The sequence below is a fragment of the Numenius arquata genome, chromosome 7 (assembly GCF_964106895.1).
Source record: "Numenius arquata chromosome 7, bNumArq3.hap1.1, whole genome shotgun sequence".
Taxonomy (NCBI): Eukaryota; Metazoa; Chordata; class Aves; order Charadriiformes; family Scolopacidae; genus Numenius; species Numenius arquata.
The window spans coordinates 25,044,723-25,063,927 of record NC_133582.1 but is presented as its reverse complement, the minus strand read 5'-3'; the positions used below and the strand labels follow the sequence as shown (position 1 = coordinate 25,063,927).

Genomic DNA, 19,205 nt, shown 5'->3' with positions numbered 1-19,205 from the left:
AGAAAACATCTTATTAGGGGAAATCTAGTATATTTTCCTTGGGACAGAAAAAAAAAAACCAAACTATTTTAGGGTTCTAATTAAAAAATGCTGTTACTAAGACTATATTGTGGCAGTCAGATTATGTACAGAAAATGTACAACTGTATGCTATTCTTCAGACTTATACTAGGATGACTAATGTAAAGTAGTTGTAGTAAGGTTTTAACTGCAGCAGCATTTTTCTTTAAAAATTCCACTAATGTAGCTCCCTTCACTGATGGATAGAAGAAGGGAATTATTGCTTGCTTTTTTCTGCTTCACAGATATATTGCTTTTTTAACTAAAGACATAGGGAAGCCTTTGTGCATTTTTCAGCAAGTGATGGGTAGGAAAGGAATTGTTCAGTAGCTGCTGTCAGCTGACTGTTCTCCTTGCTTTTCTCAACAGGGAGGGCTTGCACTTAATGCAGGCTCTGATCTTGCTGAAGAGGGGATTTAGATACCCTCTGTTGTTCATAACACTGCTTCTTGCAGCATTTTGGAGTTTTGCTTTCTTTTAAGACCAAGACTAATAAAAACATTCGGTTCAAAGGAAGGAAACAAGACAGCTACTTTGCTTTCTGGGAAGTTTAAGATAGTGTCTATGTTGTGTTTGGGGCAGAAGCATGATCTGAAGGTGGAATATAGAGAAATGCATGGTCATTTGAAGAGGAAGAATTTTGGTTTTATTTTGCTTAAAATAGAACGTGAATATTGCAAATTTGATTACAAGTTTCCCTATCCCTTCCTGAGAAAAGGCTGTTTTCTATAATGACAGTGAGAAATAAAGAAGATAGACATAAATGATGCACAAATTTACCTTTCTAGGTAAGAAGGAGAGCTTTTATTATCAAAATGAAGACAGTCGCTTAAAAATCCTAGGGTAGAGAAAGCAGGATATTCCTAAGAAATACCTTTTCAAATTTCTGAAAACCCTTTGTCGGATTGAAGTAGGAGGAAGATGCACCCAACTGTTGTCATGAAGTATAAAGAAGTCCTCTGATTTCTTTATAATTACAACTTGATGAGCTATAAGCACAGTGATAGATGCTGAGTCCTGGCATCGGAAAGGGTGAATTAAGATGTTGCAATTTAAGGATTTTGGTTAAAGGAGGGAATTTTGTGTTCTTCTGTCATGCTAATTACTTTCTTCAGGAGGTTAAACTTGGAGGAGAGCTTTGTTTCAACTGGCCGATCAGCCCAATATAACCAGGAAACATGAGGTCACGCTACTGAGATTTGTTGAAACAGGAGAATTAAAACTCTTTCCTGCTTACTTGACACTGCAGGGCTAATAGTTGTTTTGATGCTATGCCAAAATGAAGATTACAACAATTATTTGTTGTGTAACAGAACGTCTTGTGGGTCTGGTCTCTGAAGATGTGAGAATGTGTTCGGAGGATGCCAAATAGTTTCCTGTATTTATAGCTGGTAGTATGAATTGAGAAGAATCCCTAATTAGCCTTTAATCTTTGACAAAATAATTAAGGATTTAAAATTTAAATCTTGAATGCATGTAGCTTTTGCGGATTGTAAAAATAAATAAATAAATACAGATGACTTTTTTGCTTTTTTTCTATGTATCTGAGCATATACTTCAACAGAGGTGCTGAATTATTTATAGGACATTCTACCTTTTTGGAGAATGATATCCTTGGAGATGAGTAGCAAAGCTAAACGCATTGCAAGTTCTTGTGTCAAACTTCTTGCCTACCAAGGAAGATAGGCTGGGGTGAATTTCTTTGGACACTGGATTAGTTCCTCTGTAATTTAGTGCTTGTGTCATGTAGGTGCCTCTGCGGCTCAAATGCTTAATTGCCCATTCCATTCTCCTGCGTGAGATGCTAGGAAGAGAAGCCCGTCAGTGACTAGAAGCAGTACTAGTCACTTACAAATGGTTTGTCTAGTCTGGTTACCATCTTCTTGACTGGCAGATGAGGAAAACTTTCCCATTCTTCTGATTTCTTGGCAGCCGTATCAGAATAAGGCTTATTAAGAAGAGTCTGTCAGACTTGCCTAACTTGTCTAGTGCCATGCCGTGTGATTGCTACATCCGGTATGAAATACAGAGGAATAGAAAACGGGGAAAGAAAATGTCTTTTTAATCTGATTCCCTAAGCAATTCACTTCTTGCTTAGCCCTATTTTTCTTGTAGATCGCAGATTTCTTTGGTATATATGGCTTTGAAGTGCAGTAAAAAACATTCCTCCTCTTCCTATAAAAACAATTCCCAAGTTTGTTCAAGCTTGTGTAAAGCCAACCACTTTATTTCACTGCACTTGTGTCTTACCTCTGATAAGCACCTATCCATCTTTTGTACTGGTCAAAAAGATGTTTTGCTAGCCTGGCATCCATTATAGTAGATGTCATTCTTAAACCAGCTTCTCTTCTGAAAAAAAAAGGTCTGGCTTCATTTGTTGTTATCTCTGACCAAATCTGTGTTTTGTTATGTGAAGGGAAGGCTCCCTGACTTGAGTCTCTGGTTGCAGAGACTCTGCTTTGCTTTCTTTCACTGGGACATAGGGGTGCGTAGGAATAGATAGTAGAAATTATGAGTAATTTGTGCGCTGGGGGAATGACTGGTGTACGTTTGGGTACTCAGAAGTGCTGATGTTATCAGCTAAGTATGTTCTCAGTGGTTTAGACAGTGCAAGTGCTGTGAGAGAGGCTTGCATTATAAAAAAACTTATAAAAAACACATAGCAGCCCATGTTTAGAATTTATGGGTGCTCTTAATGATGAAAACATGGTGTAGTTTTACCAAACTTTAGTTTAAAGGTAGAGGCTGGAAGACCTTTACTATGTGTAATACTCCCACTAGAACATATGTAAGGGATGACGCTTACCATGAGTAACACTTTGGAGAGCACAGCAAACCAATTGTGGCCTGCAGTAGTGTGACATCTAGAAAGGCTCATCACTGTATCAGGTGATTTTCCAGATGAACCTATAGTGTGTTTTCTTAAAGAGCATACAGTCTGGCTCGTATCTGTAAATGTAGGATGCATAAACAGGATGTATCTTATTAATGTACACATAAAGCTTTTAATTGTATCTATGTCTTTTTAACTTACTCTTTGAATTTCTTTTTTTCTGCATGTGTGACTTACTTTTTCCAGCTTCCCATGCACCTTACAAATGGGACTATTGGCCACATGATGATGTTCGTGCTGAATGTAGATTTGTGGGTCTAACTAATCTTGGAGCCACATGTTACTTGGCATCTACTATTCAGCAACTGTACATGATACCAGAAGCCAGACAAGCAATTTTCACTGCAAAGGTATGCTTGAGGGTCTTCTGTTCCTTGGGTGGACTTTGGTAGAAGTTTACATTTAGAATCAGTGCAACTGCTAATAACGTATTGACTTACTTTTAAGACTTATTTCTTGAAAAAGACTATTTCTGCAGGCGTTTAGTTTGCTTTTTGCTCAGTTGGGTTCTTTTGCTGATATCTGAAGTGAAGAGGTTTCTTTAAAAAAAACATTTTTAATGCAGCATGTTCTTAAGGTGGCGTTGTTATAAAACATATTCTCAAACTCATATTTCTGTTGCTATCAACTATATTTATTCAAGTTTGGTTTTACTGAATTGTTTGTTGTTTTTTAACTCCTAATTTGTCATTTTGTTAGAATAAATGTCATTCTTCTTTATAGAGTCCCAGAGCATGTATCTCATGCTATCAGAAGTACTTCTGTAAATTATTATACATTGCTTAACTTCCAGAAATACTATATTACTTCTAGGTATTTATTGTAAAAGATAAAGCTTCATTTTAGTCCCTGGCATCAACAGGACATATATAATGTGGGAAACACCCTAATTGGCAGTGACCTCATCATTTTTTGTTATCATTAACTTACTGGTAGTTGTCGCTTAACTTCATCTAGAAATAGCCATTTATAAATAAAAATAAAAAATAAAAGAGGGAAGCTGCTGGTTTGTGCATGAAAGGCATTATATAAAGGGTTGATGAGAACTCCCACAACATCTATGAATTGAAAAAAAATATTCCAAAATTACAACAGTCGTTTGTAGTATCTCCCCAAAAGCTCCTAGCTGCAGTAAATTTTTTGAAAATAGAGTTACTTTTTGACTTAGGTTTAATGCTGATGTGCCAAAAAATGAGTAGGTAGTGCTTTATATACAAGTGTAAAATAGTGTACTGTGTGTTCTTATACACAATCATTTTTCTTAATTGTCCATAATAAAGTGGGGGTTTTTTTTCACTTGAAAAGATGATTGCTTCATCTGCTTTTTAAGGGCTGTTTTTGGAAAGTCATAATCAGAAGATAAAGTCTTCTTTTATTAATTTCTTTTAGTATTCAGAAGATATGAAACACAAGACCACTCTACTCGAACTCCAGAAAATGTTTACGTACTTAATGGTAGGTGCAAAAGAGGTATTTTATGAAGTATCCTATTTTTGGAAAAAAAGAAAAAGGCAAGAAAAATGTAGTTACCATTCTGTATATAAATTCTTGGCAGCTTAAGTCCGTTGGGCCTAAGTTTTGTTAAGTGAGTGTCTTAACTGAAATAGTTTTTACCCACTCTAAAGCTGTTACTCAGCAAATCAGTTAAGCAAACATTGGCATAATAGTTTTCATGAAGAGGCAGTGTAAATCCTAATCTAAGATAGGGTTTAATATTGGGCACCAACTGTAATGAGCAAGCACCAGCTCTCAAACATTAGTGATTGTCTACTGTGGTCTTAAAAGAATTTAGCAAAAATGGTGTTTTGAGGACTCTCTGCAGCTCTGACCAAAGCTACTACTGCATTGACCATAGGCACAGACTTCCATCGCCACCAAACACCTCTTGGCTCTCCTGTTAGAATGGTTTGATTCTATATGAGCACCATGCCAAGATCCCAAGAAATTACTTTTTTCTTTTTAACAAACACTCTTCCATGAGTGGCTGTCTAACACCATTGTCATTCATCCTGTTTCACGTGGACTTTGATGTAAAGGGTTCTGAGCTTGATTTTTTTATTTAATCATGGAACAATTTGTTTGCTTCAGTCTCCCTGGTGATAAAATAAAATACATAATTTTTGTACAGGGCATTTTCCTTGCTCGAATATTTTAAAGGTTAATCTGTTGAAATAAAGCATTAAAAAGCAACCAACAATTTCAAAAATCCAGAACCAAATGAAATTTAGGCAGTTCACAGGTGTTCACTGTTGTTAAAATAGTGAAACATTTCTGCTATAATGAAAAAAAGAAAATTGAGGAAAGCTGAGTGGTTTTTTTCTTGCCACTGGCTTTTTGTGAATGAAATTCCTAACCACTTTGAAGACCAATAGAGGAAAGGAATTTAGGCATATAGTAGCCTGCCATGAATCATAGAAAAAAATAAGTCTAGGTATTTACATAAACATAAAATAGCATAGGAATAATAAAATCATATGAAGATTTACCATTGTTAAAATCTTGAAGAATATCTTGCCACGCATCCTTAAAAGAAAGCAGTATGTATAGTGTTGTTTACAAGAACAAAGTTCTTTCTGCAGTACATAAGTTCTGCATTCCCAGTGTGCAAGGCAGTGGAATGGGGGATGTATTCTAAAGAATTGCTTTATACTGCAAATTCTTTTCTCTAACTGAACACATGCAATTGAGAATAGATTTTATACAGTTTTATATTGTAGAGAAATCTGAATGAGAATGAAGTGCTTGTCAAGATTTCAGTCAGTAATGTCCAGAAATACATAAATACAGGCTGCTGTTCCTCATACTATATTTCGTATCTGAACAGCTTTGCTGAAACTGGATTGTTGCATCTTCAGCCAAGTTATTTTAATTTCATTCAGTAATTATTAAATATAATTTAATAATAATTTTAAAATGCTATTTTAATAATATCATAAGAATGATAATCAGTTAGTTAAAAACCTGGTTTACAATTTATCAGAAGCATTTAAGCACTTAAACAGCTCTGCTGCCCAATAGGCATATAGAGATATTGTATGTTAAAGTATGTTCTTTGTAAAACAGACATTTGTATATGTATGTTCAGTATATCTGTGTAACTTCAAAATAAAGGATTTGTGTTAATTTGTTTTACTTGACTTTTTTACCTCAAGGAGAGTGAATGTAAAGCATACAATCCAAGGCCTTTCTGTAAAACCTATACCATGGATAAGCAGCCACTGAACACTGGAGAGCAGAAAGATATGACTGAATTCTTCACTGACCTAATAACAAAAATAGAAGAAATGTCTCCAGAACTGGTGAGTTATTAAGAGGGAGCAAAAGGGAGCTTGAAAACTTACAGATTTGCTCAGATTACTTGACAGAATTTATTAATTCATTCGCAGAAAAATACAGTGAAAAGTTTGTTTGGAGGTGTTATCACAAACAATGTTGTTTCTTTGGTAAGTATTCTTTCCCTATCCTTATCTTTTCAAGATTATTTTTTTTTAACTTCTCCAAAACAGTTATTTCATTGCTTTTTTCTTTCATTGCTGTGATTTAGGACTGTGAGCATGTAAGTCAGACTGCTGAAGAGTTCTATACAGTAAGATGCCAGGTGGCAGATATGAAGAATATTTATGTAAGTAATGCCAGGCTGAGATGTGTAGAATAGATCACAATTTTAAATGAGTGCAGTCAAGGATACGAGACTGCACCACGCGCTGTTGAATATCTCGGTGCTTTCTGTATCTGTACTCTAGTTTTGGTGTATTCCTAGGTTGATATTAGTAGGCAATTTGGTCAAATAGTTTCTTCTTTTCAATGCAACGTGCTTTCAGCTGGTGCCATTTGGAAATGGCTAAAGACTGTGACAGTCGGTAATCACTTTCTCCTTTCTGTGTTTTAAAAATGCAATGACCATGTTCTACATGAGAGAATTGTAAATGTCAGAAGATTTGCTATATACAGGTACTATTGCTTGTTAAGGTAATTTAAAACTTACACCAAAATAATTTTTAGGTTTTTGAGTTGTTTAAAAAACTCTTCATCCCCACACTTGGAATTTGAATTTAAAGCACTTGAATTCTTCGGGACAGCGTGGAATATTGAGTACCGTTTTTCTGAATTGGTTCCTTAATTTTTCATTTGGGTTAGAAACTGCTTTTCCTGTCAAACTCTAAGTTCACATGCATGCTCTTTTTACAAACTTTTTGATGCCTTTCACCACCTTTGATAACTTAGGGAATTGTTAATTAAACTTACTGTAAGATTGAAAAAGAGGGGTTTGTAAAGCAGGGCATGCAAGCACGAGATATAAATATCTAAGATAAACATAAGCTCCTTCTTTTGGTTTTTTGTTGGTTTTTTTTGGTTTTTTTTTTTTTTATTATTATTATTATACATAGGAATCTCTTGATGAAGTCACTATTAAAGATACCTTGGAAGGTGACAACATGTATACATGTTCTCATTGCGGGAAGAAAGTGCGGGCTGAAAAAAGGTATGATTAAGAAGAACTAAACATTCCTAAATGTTTCTTTTTAGTAAATTACTGAAATTACTGTTTGAATTAGAGTAATCCCTTAGATGAAACGGTATTGTGGTTTGCTACTGTGTATGCCTGTGAGGATGCGGTACCTGTGCAAATGAGCACATAACTAAGAAATCAAATTTCCGAAACAAAGAATGCAAGGCATCTGAGCAAAAGATCACCTAGACAGTAAAATGTTTGTGACTTTTTTTTAATATCAATAAAAAGAAATTTGTAGAAATTACACCTTTTGAAATCTGTAACTTTTCCTATTTTTAAAACATCAAATTCTTTCAGAGTTTGTTCAGCGCTTGTGTTATTTATTATGCAGAATAGTTGCTTAGGTTTCATACATAATCCCCAAAATCTTAATTAAAATTAGTAGTTTTAAAAATGTTTTCATATATTAAAAAGTTTTCTAATAAAAAGAAAGCTAAATAAAAAATTTATATTGTCTTTATATTGCAACTAACAGGTTAGATTTCTTTGTTAGAGATGAAAAACCTCATAGTTGGTTTTGTAGCTGTTATAAATGACAGGGGTGAAAGAGTAGGCTACTTTAAAATCATTATTGTGAAGTTTATGAGATTTAGTACCAGATATGTTCTACACTGATACTTGTCCGTTGCAAGGTAGTAACTCTGTCTAATGAGGGGATTTGCATTGTTAAATTTGTTCAGGACTCATTTTAGGATACCATTTTAGAAAATTGTCATTTGTGCCATATGAGCGTATTTGATATTTCTTCCAAGGCACGACGATAGGCTAAACAGAATTGTTTGATAGGCTAAGTCTGACCTTTCTGCTGCCAGTTAGACTGCCCTGCTCTAGGGCGTTACGATGGCTGAATTTTATATTTATGTGACTTAGCAACAGATTTCCAATTCTATGTTCGAAATAAATGCGTCGAAAATCTTTGTGAAAATACAATTCAACTCACTAAGGTTTCATAAATCATGATTATTTTTAATCCTTCAGGGCATGTTTTAAGAAACTACCTCGTATTTTAAGCTTCAACACAATGAGATATACATTTAATATGGTAACCATGATGAAGGAGAAAGTCAATACGCATTTTTCATTCCCTTTGCGTTTGGATATGACACCTTACACTGAAGATTTCCTCATGGGAAAAAATGACAGAAAAGAAGGTATGCCTCATAAAATGAATTCAACAGGCTTTGTCTCTTTGATCTGCGTACCGCTCTCCGTATATATAGCATATGCATACAGGTAGTGATTTTCTTTTTAAGAAAATAAATCAATCATAAGTTTTAATCAACCTGTATTCCCAAAGTCACATATTCTATTTAATATGAGAAAACCAGCCAATTTGCATTTCTTTTCATACACTGCTCAATTTGAATAATTCTTAAATTTGTTTTTAAAGTATGAGAGAAATTACCAACAGTTACATACAGTTTGTCGCTGGCCTATTCTGATTTTGCAGTGTAATGCTTGAACATCAGCAAATGGCTGACTAACTGCCATCATAAATAAGATGTGCTAACTTGGAATAACTTAGTTATTAGTCCTGATCTCTTCAGTAGTGATGCTTTGCAAAAAAAGCTATAGCTGTTTCACAAGAGTTGGGATCTATGCTGCTTGTTCTGGGTATGGAGTTTCTGGCTGTCTTCATCATGGAGTTCTAAAAATTTAAGTGCAGCTACAGGAAAAGTGTAATATTGAAGTCTAGGTGTTTAGGAAATAACTGATTAAATATTGTATGAAATTATTTCAGGTTTTAAGGAAGATGGTGAATATTTGAAAGAAACAGAAAGTTACGAATATGATCTGATAGGCGTAACGGTTCATACAGGAACAGCAGATGGTGGACATTACTACAGTTTTATCAGAGATATCGTCAATCCCCACGCTTACAAAAACAACAAATGGTGAGTTAAGCAAAACAAAAATTGATAATTCCTTATGTTTAAATAACTAAAACTTGTTGACTTTGTCAGACGCAGTTGCATAGGAGATATGTGCTATAGGTTGTCCTCAAAAGCACAAGATGTTGTATAGGTGTAAGTACATTAATTTATTAGCACACAAGTTCGTTTGTAGCTGTACTACTTGTGGAGTACCTTGGATACAGGGACAGCAGGAGACTACTCTGCTGGCCTCATGTTACAGCCAATGCTTGTTTCTTGACATCAATATCAATGACTATTTTATCTGTACAAATGAACAGTAAGATTTAATAGATTGTCCTTCATAAAATCTGGTTGTTAGCTTTGACTGAGCATACAGATACATTTATGGTTGTGGGATTCAGATCTTTTCATTTTGTCCATTTTTATTGAAACAGCAATTTAAATTTTTATTTGCTTTAAACTCATTGCATCCTGTGTGGCAGAAATGGTGTTACAATACCTGGGTTATCTAAATCTACTTTTACTATGCTTTTTGGTTTTACATTTCATGTTTTAGTTTATCTGTCTGATGATCTTTTCATATTGACCAGCTCCTCCTGGATGCAATTTACAGTGACGAACTGGAATATTTGATAGCATTTATTTTTCTGTCCTTTCTTTTCAAAGATTAGAGAGAGAGACAGGATCTTCCTAGACATAAGTCATAGAAAGATTAATAAATGCAGTGTAGTATTTTCTTATAAAAATAATAATTATTTTTTTAAACCCATGATATCCCACTTCTAATTTGGAAATTCCTGCATACAATGGTTGTGAAGAGGGAGAAAAAGTTAGGGGATGTAGCCTGGGAAAGGGATGAGACATGGGCATGGAAATAAGGGAGGGTCTTGCTAGGTGACATAAGAAAGCAGGGAACTCTGTCCCCCAGTCATTTCTGGATGTATCTCAGGTTCTCAGCTGAGGCCATGGAATAGGAGACAAGATTTCCTCTAATCCTGTTCTCTAGGACAGCTAGCTGGAGCATTTTTTAAATGGTTCCAACCAGTGGCCCAATCCCTGCTCTGAAGGGAATCCATAATAGTGTACCACTTTTCTCTGTCCCCTTCCAGTTTGAGTTCTACTATTACATGGAATGGTTCTCTTTTTTTCAATTTTTATTTTCATTTCACTCAAATTGAAAACAAAAAGGCAAATATTGGCTGCATTAAAACCATATCCGTACCAGAGTCAGGCTGGAAAAATGGGGAAATTAATGAGACTCTTGATTAAAAGAAAACCAAGGACTGCTGAAATGATGACTTACTGATGTTATTGAAAGGAAGTCACTTTTGGGATCAGTTTTTAGTTTGCTGCAATTCAAATAAGATATTAGAAATTAATAGGAATACTTAAATCTGAAGATTCGTTTTAAGTACTTAGGCTTTTTTTGCTCTTACAGACAAACAGCAGTTGTTTCAAAAGCTTACTGTTTTACAGGTATCTTTTCAACGATGCTGAAGTAAAACCATTTGATTCTGCCCAGCTTGCTTCAGAATGTTTTGGTGGAGAAATGACTGTAAGTTATTACTTTTATTTTTGTCACGTTCAACCATTACCATGTCTCTTCTGAAGACTTTTGTGAAGTATTCCATAGCGTTCGCCTTTGGTCTGCCATTGCCATGTGTTGTGACTGCAGATGGAACGGGTAGAAGTGTTAGCTGCATTTTATTAAACTTTTGGTATCTTTGTTGTGCAGGTGATACTTTATCTTACGTTCATGTAGATAGTTGTTCTGCCACCATCAGTGTCTTCAAAGGGTCTCCCCTTCCTTTGGGAGATGAAAGACTTGGCAAAGTGAGAGTGCTTGCAAGCTGGTGATGCAAGCTTTCTAGCTTTTCTACGCTTTCTGTAGAACACAAGTTAAGCTGGTAAAGAAGAAAGGTCTTAATTTCTCCCGAACCAACTATCATATAATTTAATTTGTGAATATGAATCTAGATATTTTTATGGAGTTTTAAAAGATTGGGTGTCAGAAGTATAGTGTAGGTATTACTAATGAGTCAAAATGAATCAGTGGTTCCTCTCCAAAGAAGAGGTGTTTCTTCACTATACCTGCTTTTTATCATATTATTTATTTACATATTTTTAAAAAGTGAGTATGCAACTAATTTAGGAGTCCTTCAGTTGGATGGCTTTGCTCAGACTATGGCCTGAAGGCTTATGCCAAGCTTATACCTATTCTGGAAAAACAGGGCTTTTTGATCTTTGTCTATGCCTTGGGTCAGTAATTTCCTGATTCTGGTCTGTGAACCTCTTATGGTCAGATCCTTTCCCATTGGTGACAGAGTTGAAGTAAAAACCGTCAGATCTGTGTACAGCTATGCTATTGTTCAGCAGAGAAGTTTGTCTTCTTACAATAAAAGGAACAAGCAAAGCTATTTTAAGCCTGTAGATCCATTAGCTTGAAAATTCACTTACTAGTATCAGAGCTCAAAGTTTGTTAAGTTGATGTTTGTTTGCTTTCAGTAGTGCAAGGGTTTTTAATACAGTATCAGCTTTGTATTTTGGGTCAGCCCACTGCCCTTTCACATCAGTCTGAATATTTTTACACAGCATCAATACAAATAACTGTTGAACAATACTCAAACGTTCTCAGGTTATGCTTGAGTTGATAATTTTAAATAGTTATATATTATTATATAAAACACATTATTAATAATGCGTTATCTTACTAAAACAGTCCTGTGAATAAAAAAAAAATCTTGTCTGATAAAGATAATAAGCAGAAAAAAACCCAAAAAATTATTTTGTTTGGCAAACGGATAAAATACCTTTAGGTGCCTAAAAAAGAGGTGTCAATGAGATGGATGAGACAAGAAATTGCATGAGATATAGGTCATGATATTGCATAGCAACTTTGAAAAATCGGAATAGGCCAGTGTAAAAGAAAAAAAGAAGAGAGACTACTTTGAGCAAGAAATAAATTGTCAGCAGCCTCTCTGCAAATGTCGTGAAATAGTTTGCTTGCACATTTATCTCAAACTGTCAATAACCAGGTCATTAAAAAAGCTTGTAATTAATGGTTTTACTTTCTTTTTGACAGACAAAAACTTACGATTCTGTTACTGATAAATTTATGGACTTCTCCTTTGAAAAGGTATTTCTCTTCCAAACACTTGTTATATGATTATATTTCTACTTTCATGATTTATCTCTCAAAGCAAAAATTATACAGATGTTTTTTTCTTAAAGACGCACAGTGCTTACATGCTGTTTTATAAACGGATGGAACCAGAGGAGGAAAATGGCAAAGACTACAAATTTGATGTTTCATCAGAATTGCTGGAGGTACAAGTTGATTTGTTTTAACACCGGTTTTAAAATACAATAGGAAATCTTGAACAAATCAGGAATCAGAATAAAGATAGGGAAACAAATAAAATCTAAATCCATAAAATGATAATCTTTTCATTTAGCTGTGTTCATTAAAAGAATGGTGTTTGATAGGAAGTAAACTAAGATTTCCACTGTATGTAAATTTTAGATGTTTTCTCATTCTGTCCTGTATCTTTTAATTCAGATATTCAGAATCATTCTGCTTCATATTTGTAAAAAATGGTAGAGCACTGTTTGTTTAGGTTTTGTGAGTGGTTATCAACACTTTCTGAACAGTTGCAGCATTTTCATTAACCACCATCCTTTTCATCCTTCAGTTTCTCAACAACTTATTGCTTTGAGGGGGGACAGAATAAGAGAATAGTTTCAGCTGTTTGCACTTTTGCTCGTGGGTTGTGAAATTCTAAGTGAAAGCAATATCTGTGGCTATTCGTGCTGCTTCTGATACGGAGCATCAGTCGGGAAAGGATCCCTGCCTCCCCATAGTCATAGACTAGCCCAGGTTTTAGTAAAATGGGTCAGGGGAACAAATCCCAATAGCAGCTACATCTCCCTGTTCTCCTCAGGGATGAGGGCTGCTCTTAGGACACGTGGCTATTTATGTAAATATAGTATTTAAGCCATGTAAGGTCTGAGGAACTGGAAAAGGCAGCACACAGGAACAGGGTATTTCACTGGGGATCTCACTGTGCTAGATAGATCCCCGATACGGGATTTGTAAGACATTCTCCTCCCTTTTTATTTCCTGAAAAGCCACTTTTCCTGCTCCTTCTCACCAGAAGTATTGCTTTATCGTCTGTCACATTTTAGGTTCTTAACTTAAAGAGACTTTTCATCCCTAGCCAGCAAATCAGATCATGCTTTTTAGCCTTCTCAGTGTTAAAAATAGTAATAGATTTTATCAGAGTTAAACTTTTAAAATATTTTTATGTGAAAAATGCTACAAATGGATTTGGTCAAAAACATCTTTTTGGAGAGAGGAACAGGGTGACCTGGCACGAAATCCTTTTCTGGTTAGTGATGAAGAGTCAAATCTTACTCCTTAAGAATTTAACAAGAGTTCACAGAGCTCATCAGGCTGTGGGTCAGAACTTCAACTTTTAGACATACCTAGCTTGGCTGCTGGGAAGTCTGGCTGATCTCAGTGAAACTATGTGTTTAGCGAGTTTTTTGGGTTTTTAAGTTACTATATTATTGCAGACATCAAAATATGGCCTTAAATTGCGGTTCTTTTTTAACATGTGGGATCAGTTCTCAAAATACCAGCCTAAAAACGTGAGCAATTCAGTTGTAAAAATGAGATGACAGAAAGAGGAGAAGGTTCTGAGCTCTGTACTGCAGTCATATGGCCAGCAAAACTAATATGCGCTATACTATGAATAAAACAACTTTGAGCCAGTCCTTTAAAATAAAGGAAGTGTTTCCAGAAATAATTTTTCAGAAGAAAAAAATTTTGTTTTCTTAGCCACGGCAAGCATTTAAATATTCTTAAAATCATGCTTATGTAGTGAAATAAACTGCTTTCTTGTATCTGATGTTAGCATTTTTTCTTCAGTGGATATGGCACGATAACATGCAGTTTCTTCAAGACAAGAACATTTTTGAACATACATATTTTGGGTAAGTTTTTCTTAAAAAATGTAATATTAATGCTTCTTTTCTTCTTGCACATTTTCATTATTTATTTTAATTAACAAATAAAATTACTGACTCTAGGTTTATGTGGCAGTTGTGTAGTAGCATCCCAAGCACACTACCAGATCCAAAAGCGGTTTCCCTGATGACAGCAAAGGTAAGTACTTCAAAAGTATATCACGCTTATTTTAAGTTTTACCTTGTTTACATTTTAATTGAGGCATTCTGTAATTAATGGTGCAATTTTTTTTTCCAGTTAAGCACTTCCTTTGTACTAGAGACATTTATTCATTCAAAGGAAAAGGTATTCTATTTACTTGTAAATTCTCATTAAGTAGCTGCATGAGCATAGTGAAAAGTATGCCTGTACTTTTTAATTTTGAAAGTGATTTTGAGATGTAGTAAGTACCATAGAAAATACAAAGTTGATGTTTAAACAGTGTCATTTAACACATTTATAGTAAGCCCTGCACAGTGGAAAAAACGTGGGTTCTGGTTTTAGCTTACTTTGCCTTAGCAAAGCATCAGGAACAACAGATCTTGTGTTCTTTGCATTTGAAAATTCCTGGGTGATTCACATCTCAACAAGTGTTAAAAGTCTGATGTGGAGAGGATTGTTTACCGTTGAGCAACAGTTGTGCTCATGAATTTTTAAGATCCAAATACTAGCATGAACAATAAGAAAGTTCTACCCGAACCATCTTTATTCTCAGTCAGATTTTACTTCTTTCTCATCTGTGATGACATAATGCTGCTAATTCTAAATTATCTGGAATTAGTAAGAATATGATTGCAATTACAACTGGACAGCATTGCATGGATGTAACTACATTGCATGGAACATAACTACATGTTATGTGTAACTTGCATTAGTTGCAATGTATGTACTATTATTTTTGTGTAGGTGCAACTTACTACTAGTTTAAAAAGCATTTAGTGTTAATAACTATTCTTAAGATTTGGTGTTCTAACAGTTCATTTAGAAATGTTTAAAGATTAAGTTGCAATTTAGTATTTTAAGTTACAGTTTTTCTGTATTTCTTTTTACAGCCTACAATGCTTCAGTGGATTGAACTGTTAACAAAACAGTTTAATAACAGTCAGGCAGCTTGTGAAGTAAGTGACTTAGGAACTCAGCAAAGTACAAACCAACTTTCTATATATTGTTTAACTTTCCTGGAGGTTCGTATCCCTGGAATATTTTGGACTATGAACTACTGTATTTGGCGTATTTGTGCACTATGAGATGAAATTCATCCTCTCTGATTAATGTAGATTCTGGGGAATGACTTGATTTTTATTTTCAGAAACCTACGGTGAGACCACAGGCCAAAATCATTTTGTCACTGGAATAAGAGAGATGCAGTGTCACAGCCTCTTTATTTGATTGATTATTACATACTGATTTGTGTAATTAAGGGGTTTTCAAATGAAATCACACAAGAGAAATGGAAAGACAGAGTAACATTTAAGGACTAGAATGGGGGGGACTGGAGTTGAATGCAAGGGAAGAGGGTGGTGAGATGAAAGGCTGCGATGCAATGAAGAGACTTAGAAAGGGCATAAGAACAGCTAATGTCAGACTTAGCTGAAAACAAATTCGTACAGCACCTTTTTTGTGAAGCTGCGGATCTTGAACCCAATGTGTAGAAAGACTGGAAACTGCTAGAAGGAGAAAAAAATGGAGGAATATTTTTGTATAAAATTTTTCAGGATGCTGCCTGCAGGGTGTCTGGGACAAAGTGGAGAGGGACTGAGAAACCGGAGACAAAGAATTCACTGGGGTTTTGGCAAAACCAGTTTTGAGATACTGAATAAAATTTTGTGATAGACTTTCTGTGATAGTTTACATGTACAAGGGCCCCAATACATACTGTATCCTGCATTAGACTTTATTCAGTAGAAATGAATAAAATTTCTTGTTCTTTTATAAATTGATTCTAGGTTGTTAAATTGTTCTGTAATATTCAGTATTTGGGTGATACAGTTTCATTAGTATGCTGTGGTCCTAAGATGCTTAAAATGAGTGAAGACAGTTAATAAAGTAAAGAATACTTGGGTATAATTAAAATAAAAGGAAGAACAACTTGGATTCTTTATTTTAAACTGTCTTTCCTTGTGACTGAAACAAAATTCTGGGAGGCAGACTACTCGGCTGTATTATTTGCTGAGTCTAACTTTGAATGAATCACTCTCTGTTATTTCTATACCGTTTCTGTCTCTGGAAATAGTAAGGCTTTTCCACATGTTAAAGTGCAAAAGGGATCTAATTCAGGATCTACATTCTCGTTTAAGCCTATCCCTATTCTACAAGATTCTTCAGCTTATGCTCCATTGTAGGCATCATTTTTTATTCTGTTGACATCACTTTTCAGGATAAGCGTGTTCTTCCGGATAACTGAATAATGGCATGCAGAATCCAGGGATAAGAAGATACTGGATATAAATTGATACTGATGTTTATGCTATTGATCTTTATTCCTTTCTTCTCACGCATGGAAGACATTTAGATTTCCCTTGGATTAAAACTTGGTTATACCTTAATAATAGTAACATCAATTTCTCTTCAGACTTAAATATCATACAAAAAGAAGATTGGACTAGAACAAGTTGGGAACAAAACTAACAAAGTATGTGTCTTCTGCAGTGGTTTTTGGATCGTATGGCTGATGATGATTGGTGGCCAATGCAGATTCTAATAAAGTGTCCCAATCAGATTGTAAGACAGGTAAGAAAAAATGTTCCTTTGTAAATCAGGTGACTACTTGACCCATGAGCAGAAATGGACGATTATTATGACACATACAACGATTCTGAAAGTTTTTATTAATGCCTCTAATTTTCGTCCTTTCCATTCTTGCATATGATTTAGAGAATGTATTTGGCCATGGGAACATTATTGTTTTTTGAAACAAAGTCATTGTACACTTAGGATCACAAAATGTCACAAGAGATGCAAATTAAGGTTTCTACAGCTCCCTCATGATCTCTACAAATTTGAACACTTTTTTTTTTTTCTGAATTGGTTCAACAGTAATGCGTCGAGATACACCTTCAGAAAATTAAAAATAATTATGTATATTCATTACTCATGAACACTTCAGTTCTAAACTTCTGCATTTGGTTTTTGTGGGTAGATTTAATTTTATAATATTATGCCACAAAATTGTGTTAATACCCTCTTCTGGAAATTTTTAAAATTGAAAAAAGCCCCAATATTAGTAGCATTTAGATATTCACAGATACAAATATTATTATTAGTTTCACTTAGAAGTATACTTCCTTTGCAAGCTGTTTAGGTAAAAACTTTAGCAATTACTTTCTCTCACCTGAATCCTTCAGTTGAGTTTCTGAGTATTATTATTAAGTACTGTTTCCATATAGAACCATATTAGTTCCTGCATGCAACACATCAGTAAAGGAAAAACTGGCAAAACTATGCAAGATCTTAGGCAAAGCTCTAATCCTTGATGAATGTTTTACAAATTAAAAATTACTGGAAGGAATTTCCTTAAAATTTTCACATAATTTTGGCATGATTTTTTTTTTTTTGGTCCCTGGCTATAAGAATTTATATGAAAATTTCAGAAAATAAAGATAGGAGAAAAAAATAATGTTTCTGAGCAGCAATCTTGTCATGTTTCAGTAGTGTACAGTGCACACCAATATTAGAAACTGGGTTTAGGATTCCTCCATCAGATCTGCTTATAAGAACCAGGTTCGACTACTCCATTAAAATGCAAGGTGTCAGTACACTAAGAAATGGAATGTGGGCGTCTCAATCTCAGCTTTAACTTTGAATCACATAGAGCTGGAAGTGGTACTTGGAGACAGAATATTCTTTGCTTAGAAAATGTGTATTGACATATATGTAAAAGAATGAACATGTGGAGTTCATTTACTTCTGCATTTGCAGATGTTCCAGCGTTTGTGTATTCATGTGATACAGAGACTGAGGCCAGTGCATGCACATCTTTATCTCCAGCCAGGAATGGAAGACTGGTAAAATAATAACACCTGAAAACTTGTATTTATTACATGCCTTACAGCAAGCACTTTTATTTAATGAATTATTCAAAATGGTCCTGTAAACCTAAAATAGTGCTATTTTAATCGTTCTTCATTATTCTACCCAAAATGCTCTGATTTATTTAAAAATATTATTGTGGTTGGAAAAGCTAATGTCTAAAGATACATTGTTTGAAACATTTGTTTCCTTAGACTAGGTTTTCAGCATAGTCTTCCTTTTCACTGCCAGTAATATGCTGCAAGTGTAAATCTCACTACTTATACATGAGAATCCCATTCTAAATTGGATCCAGAGGCATATAGGTGCAAATTTTATTTGTACACCCTGTAAAAGAGGTTGGAGATGAGTCTAGTCCTGTGTCGTATAGCTAAATCACAGGCTTTGTCAAAAAGTAGAAAAAAACCCTATTGATTCTATTTTGTTCTGCTAATTATCAAGAAAGCTGTCACTTTGTCTCCAATTATGAAATATTTATTCATTTTGATACATAATGAGAAGTGTTTTTTCTTTCATCTCTTGGGTTAAGCTTATGATCCCAATTATAACTTTTATCTAGAGAAAAAGTGTCAGGGTTTGTAATAACTACACTGCCATAACAAAATTCAGGACATGAAGATACAGTTTTCATGGCAAAACATAGAATTTAATTTTCTCTGGAAGCCTTACTTTAAAAGACTGTCACTTGTTTTGTTCAGTGATAAGTTCCAGCTTTCAGCAGATGAATAAGGTTGAAAGTAGCTATTTTCTGCCTTGTCAGGATCCTCCATGTGTGTTAAGGAGACTGCCTTGCCTTAGTTCCACAGTAAAATGAGCTGTACAGCAT

General features: G+C 34.7%; 1 protein-coding gene across 1 annotated transcript in view; it reads left to right on the top strand.

The window, feature by feature from the left end:
* USP34 (ubiquitin specific peptidase 34) overlaps window positions 1–19,205 on the top strand; it is a 116,863-nt gene that overhangs the window by 74,474 nt on the left and 23,184 nt on the right. The window contains exons 44-60 of the mRNA XM_074150834.1: window positions 3,139–3,302; window positions 4,342–4,407; window positions 6,105–6,251; window positions 6,339–6,395; window positions 6,497–6,574; window positions 7,341–7,435; window positions 8,444–8,616; window positions 9,207–9,360; window positions 10,819–10,897; window positions 12,425–12,478; window positions 12,574–12,669; window positions 14,273–14,337; window positions 14,434–14,509; window positions 14,609–14,656; window positions 15,403–15,534; window positions 17,000–17,080; window positions 18,269–18,354. Coding sequence (XP_074006935.1) covers window positions 3,139–3,302; window positions 4,342–4,407; window positions 6,105–6,251; window positions 6,339–6,395; window positions 6,497–6,574; window positions 7,341–7,435; window positions 8,444–8,616; window positions 9,207–9,360; window positions 10,819–10,897; window positions 12,425–12,478; window positions 12,574–12,669; window positions 14,273–14,337; window positions 14,434–14,509; window positions 14,609–14,656; window positions 15,403–15,534; window positions 17,000–17,080; window positions 18,269–18,354 — 1,651 coding nt within the window. The remainder of the gene's footprint in view (window positions 1–3,138; window positions 3,303–4,341; window positions 4,408–6,104; window positions 6,252–6,338; window positions 6,396–6,496; window positions 6,575–7,340; window positions 7,436–8,443; window positions 8,617–9,206; window positions 9,361–10,818; window positions 10,898–12,424; window positions 12,479–12,573; window positions 12,670–14,272; window positions 14,338–14,433; window positions 14,510–14,608; window positions 14,657–15,402; window positions 15,535–16,999; window positions 17,081–18,268; window positions 18,355–19,205) is intronic.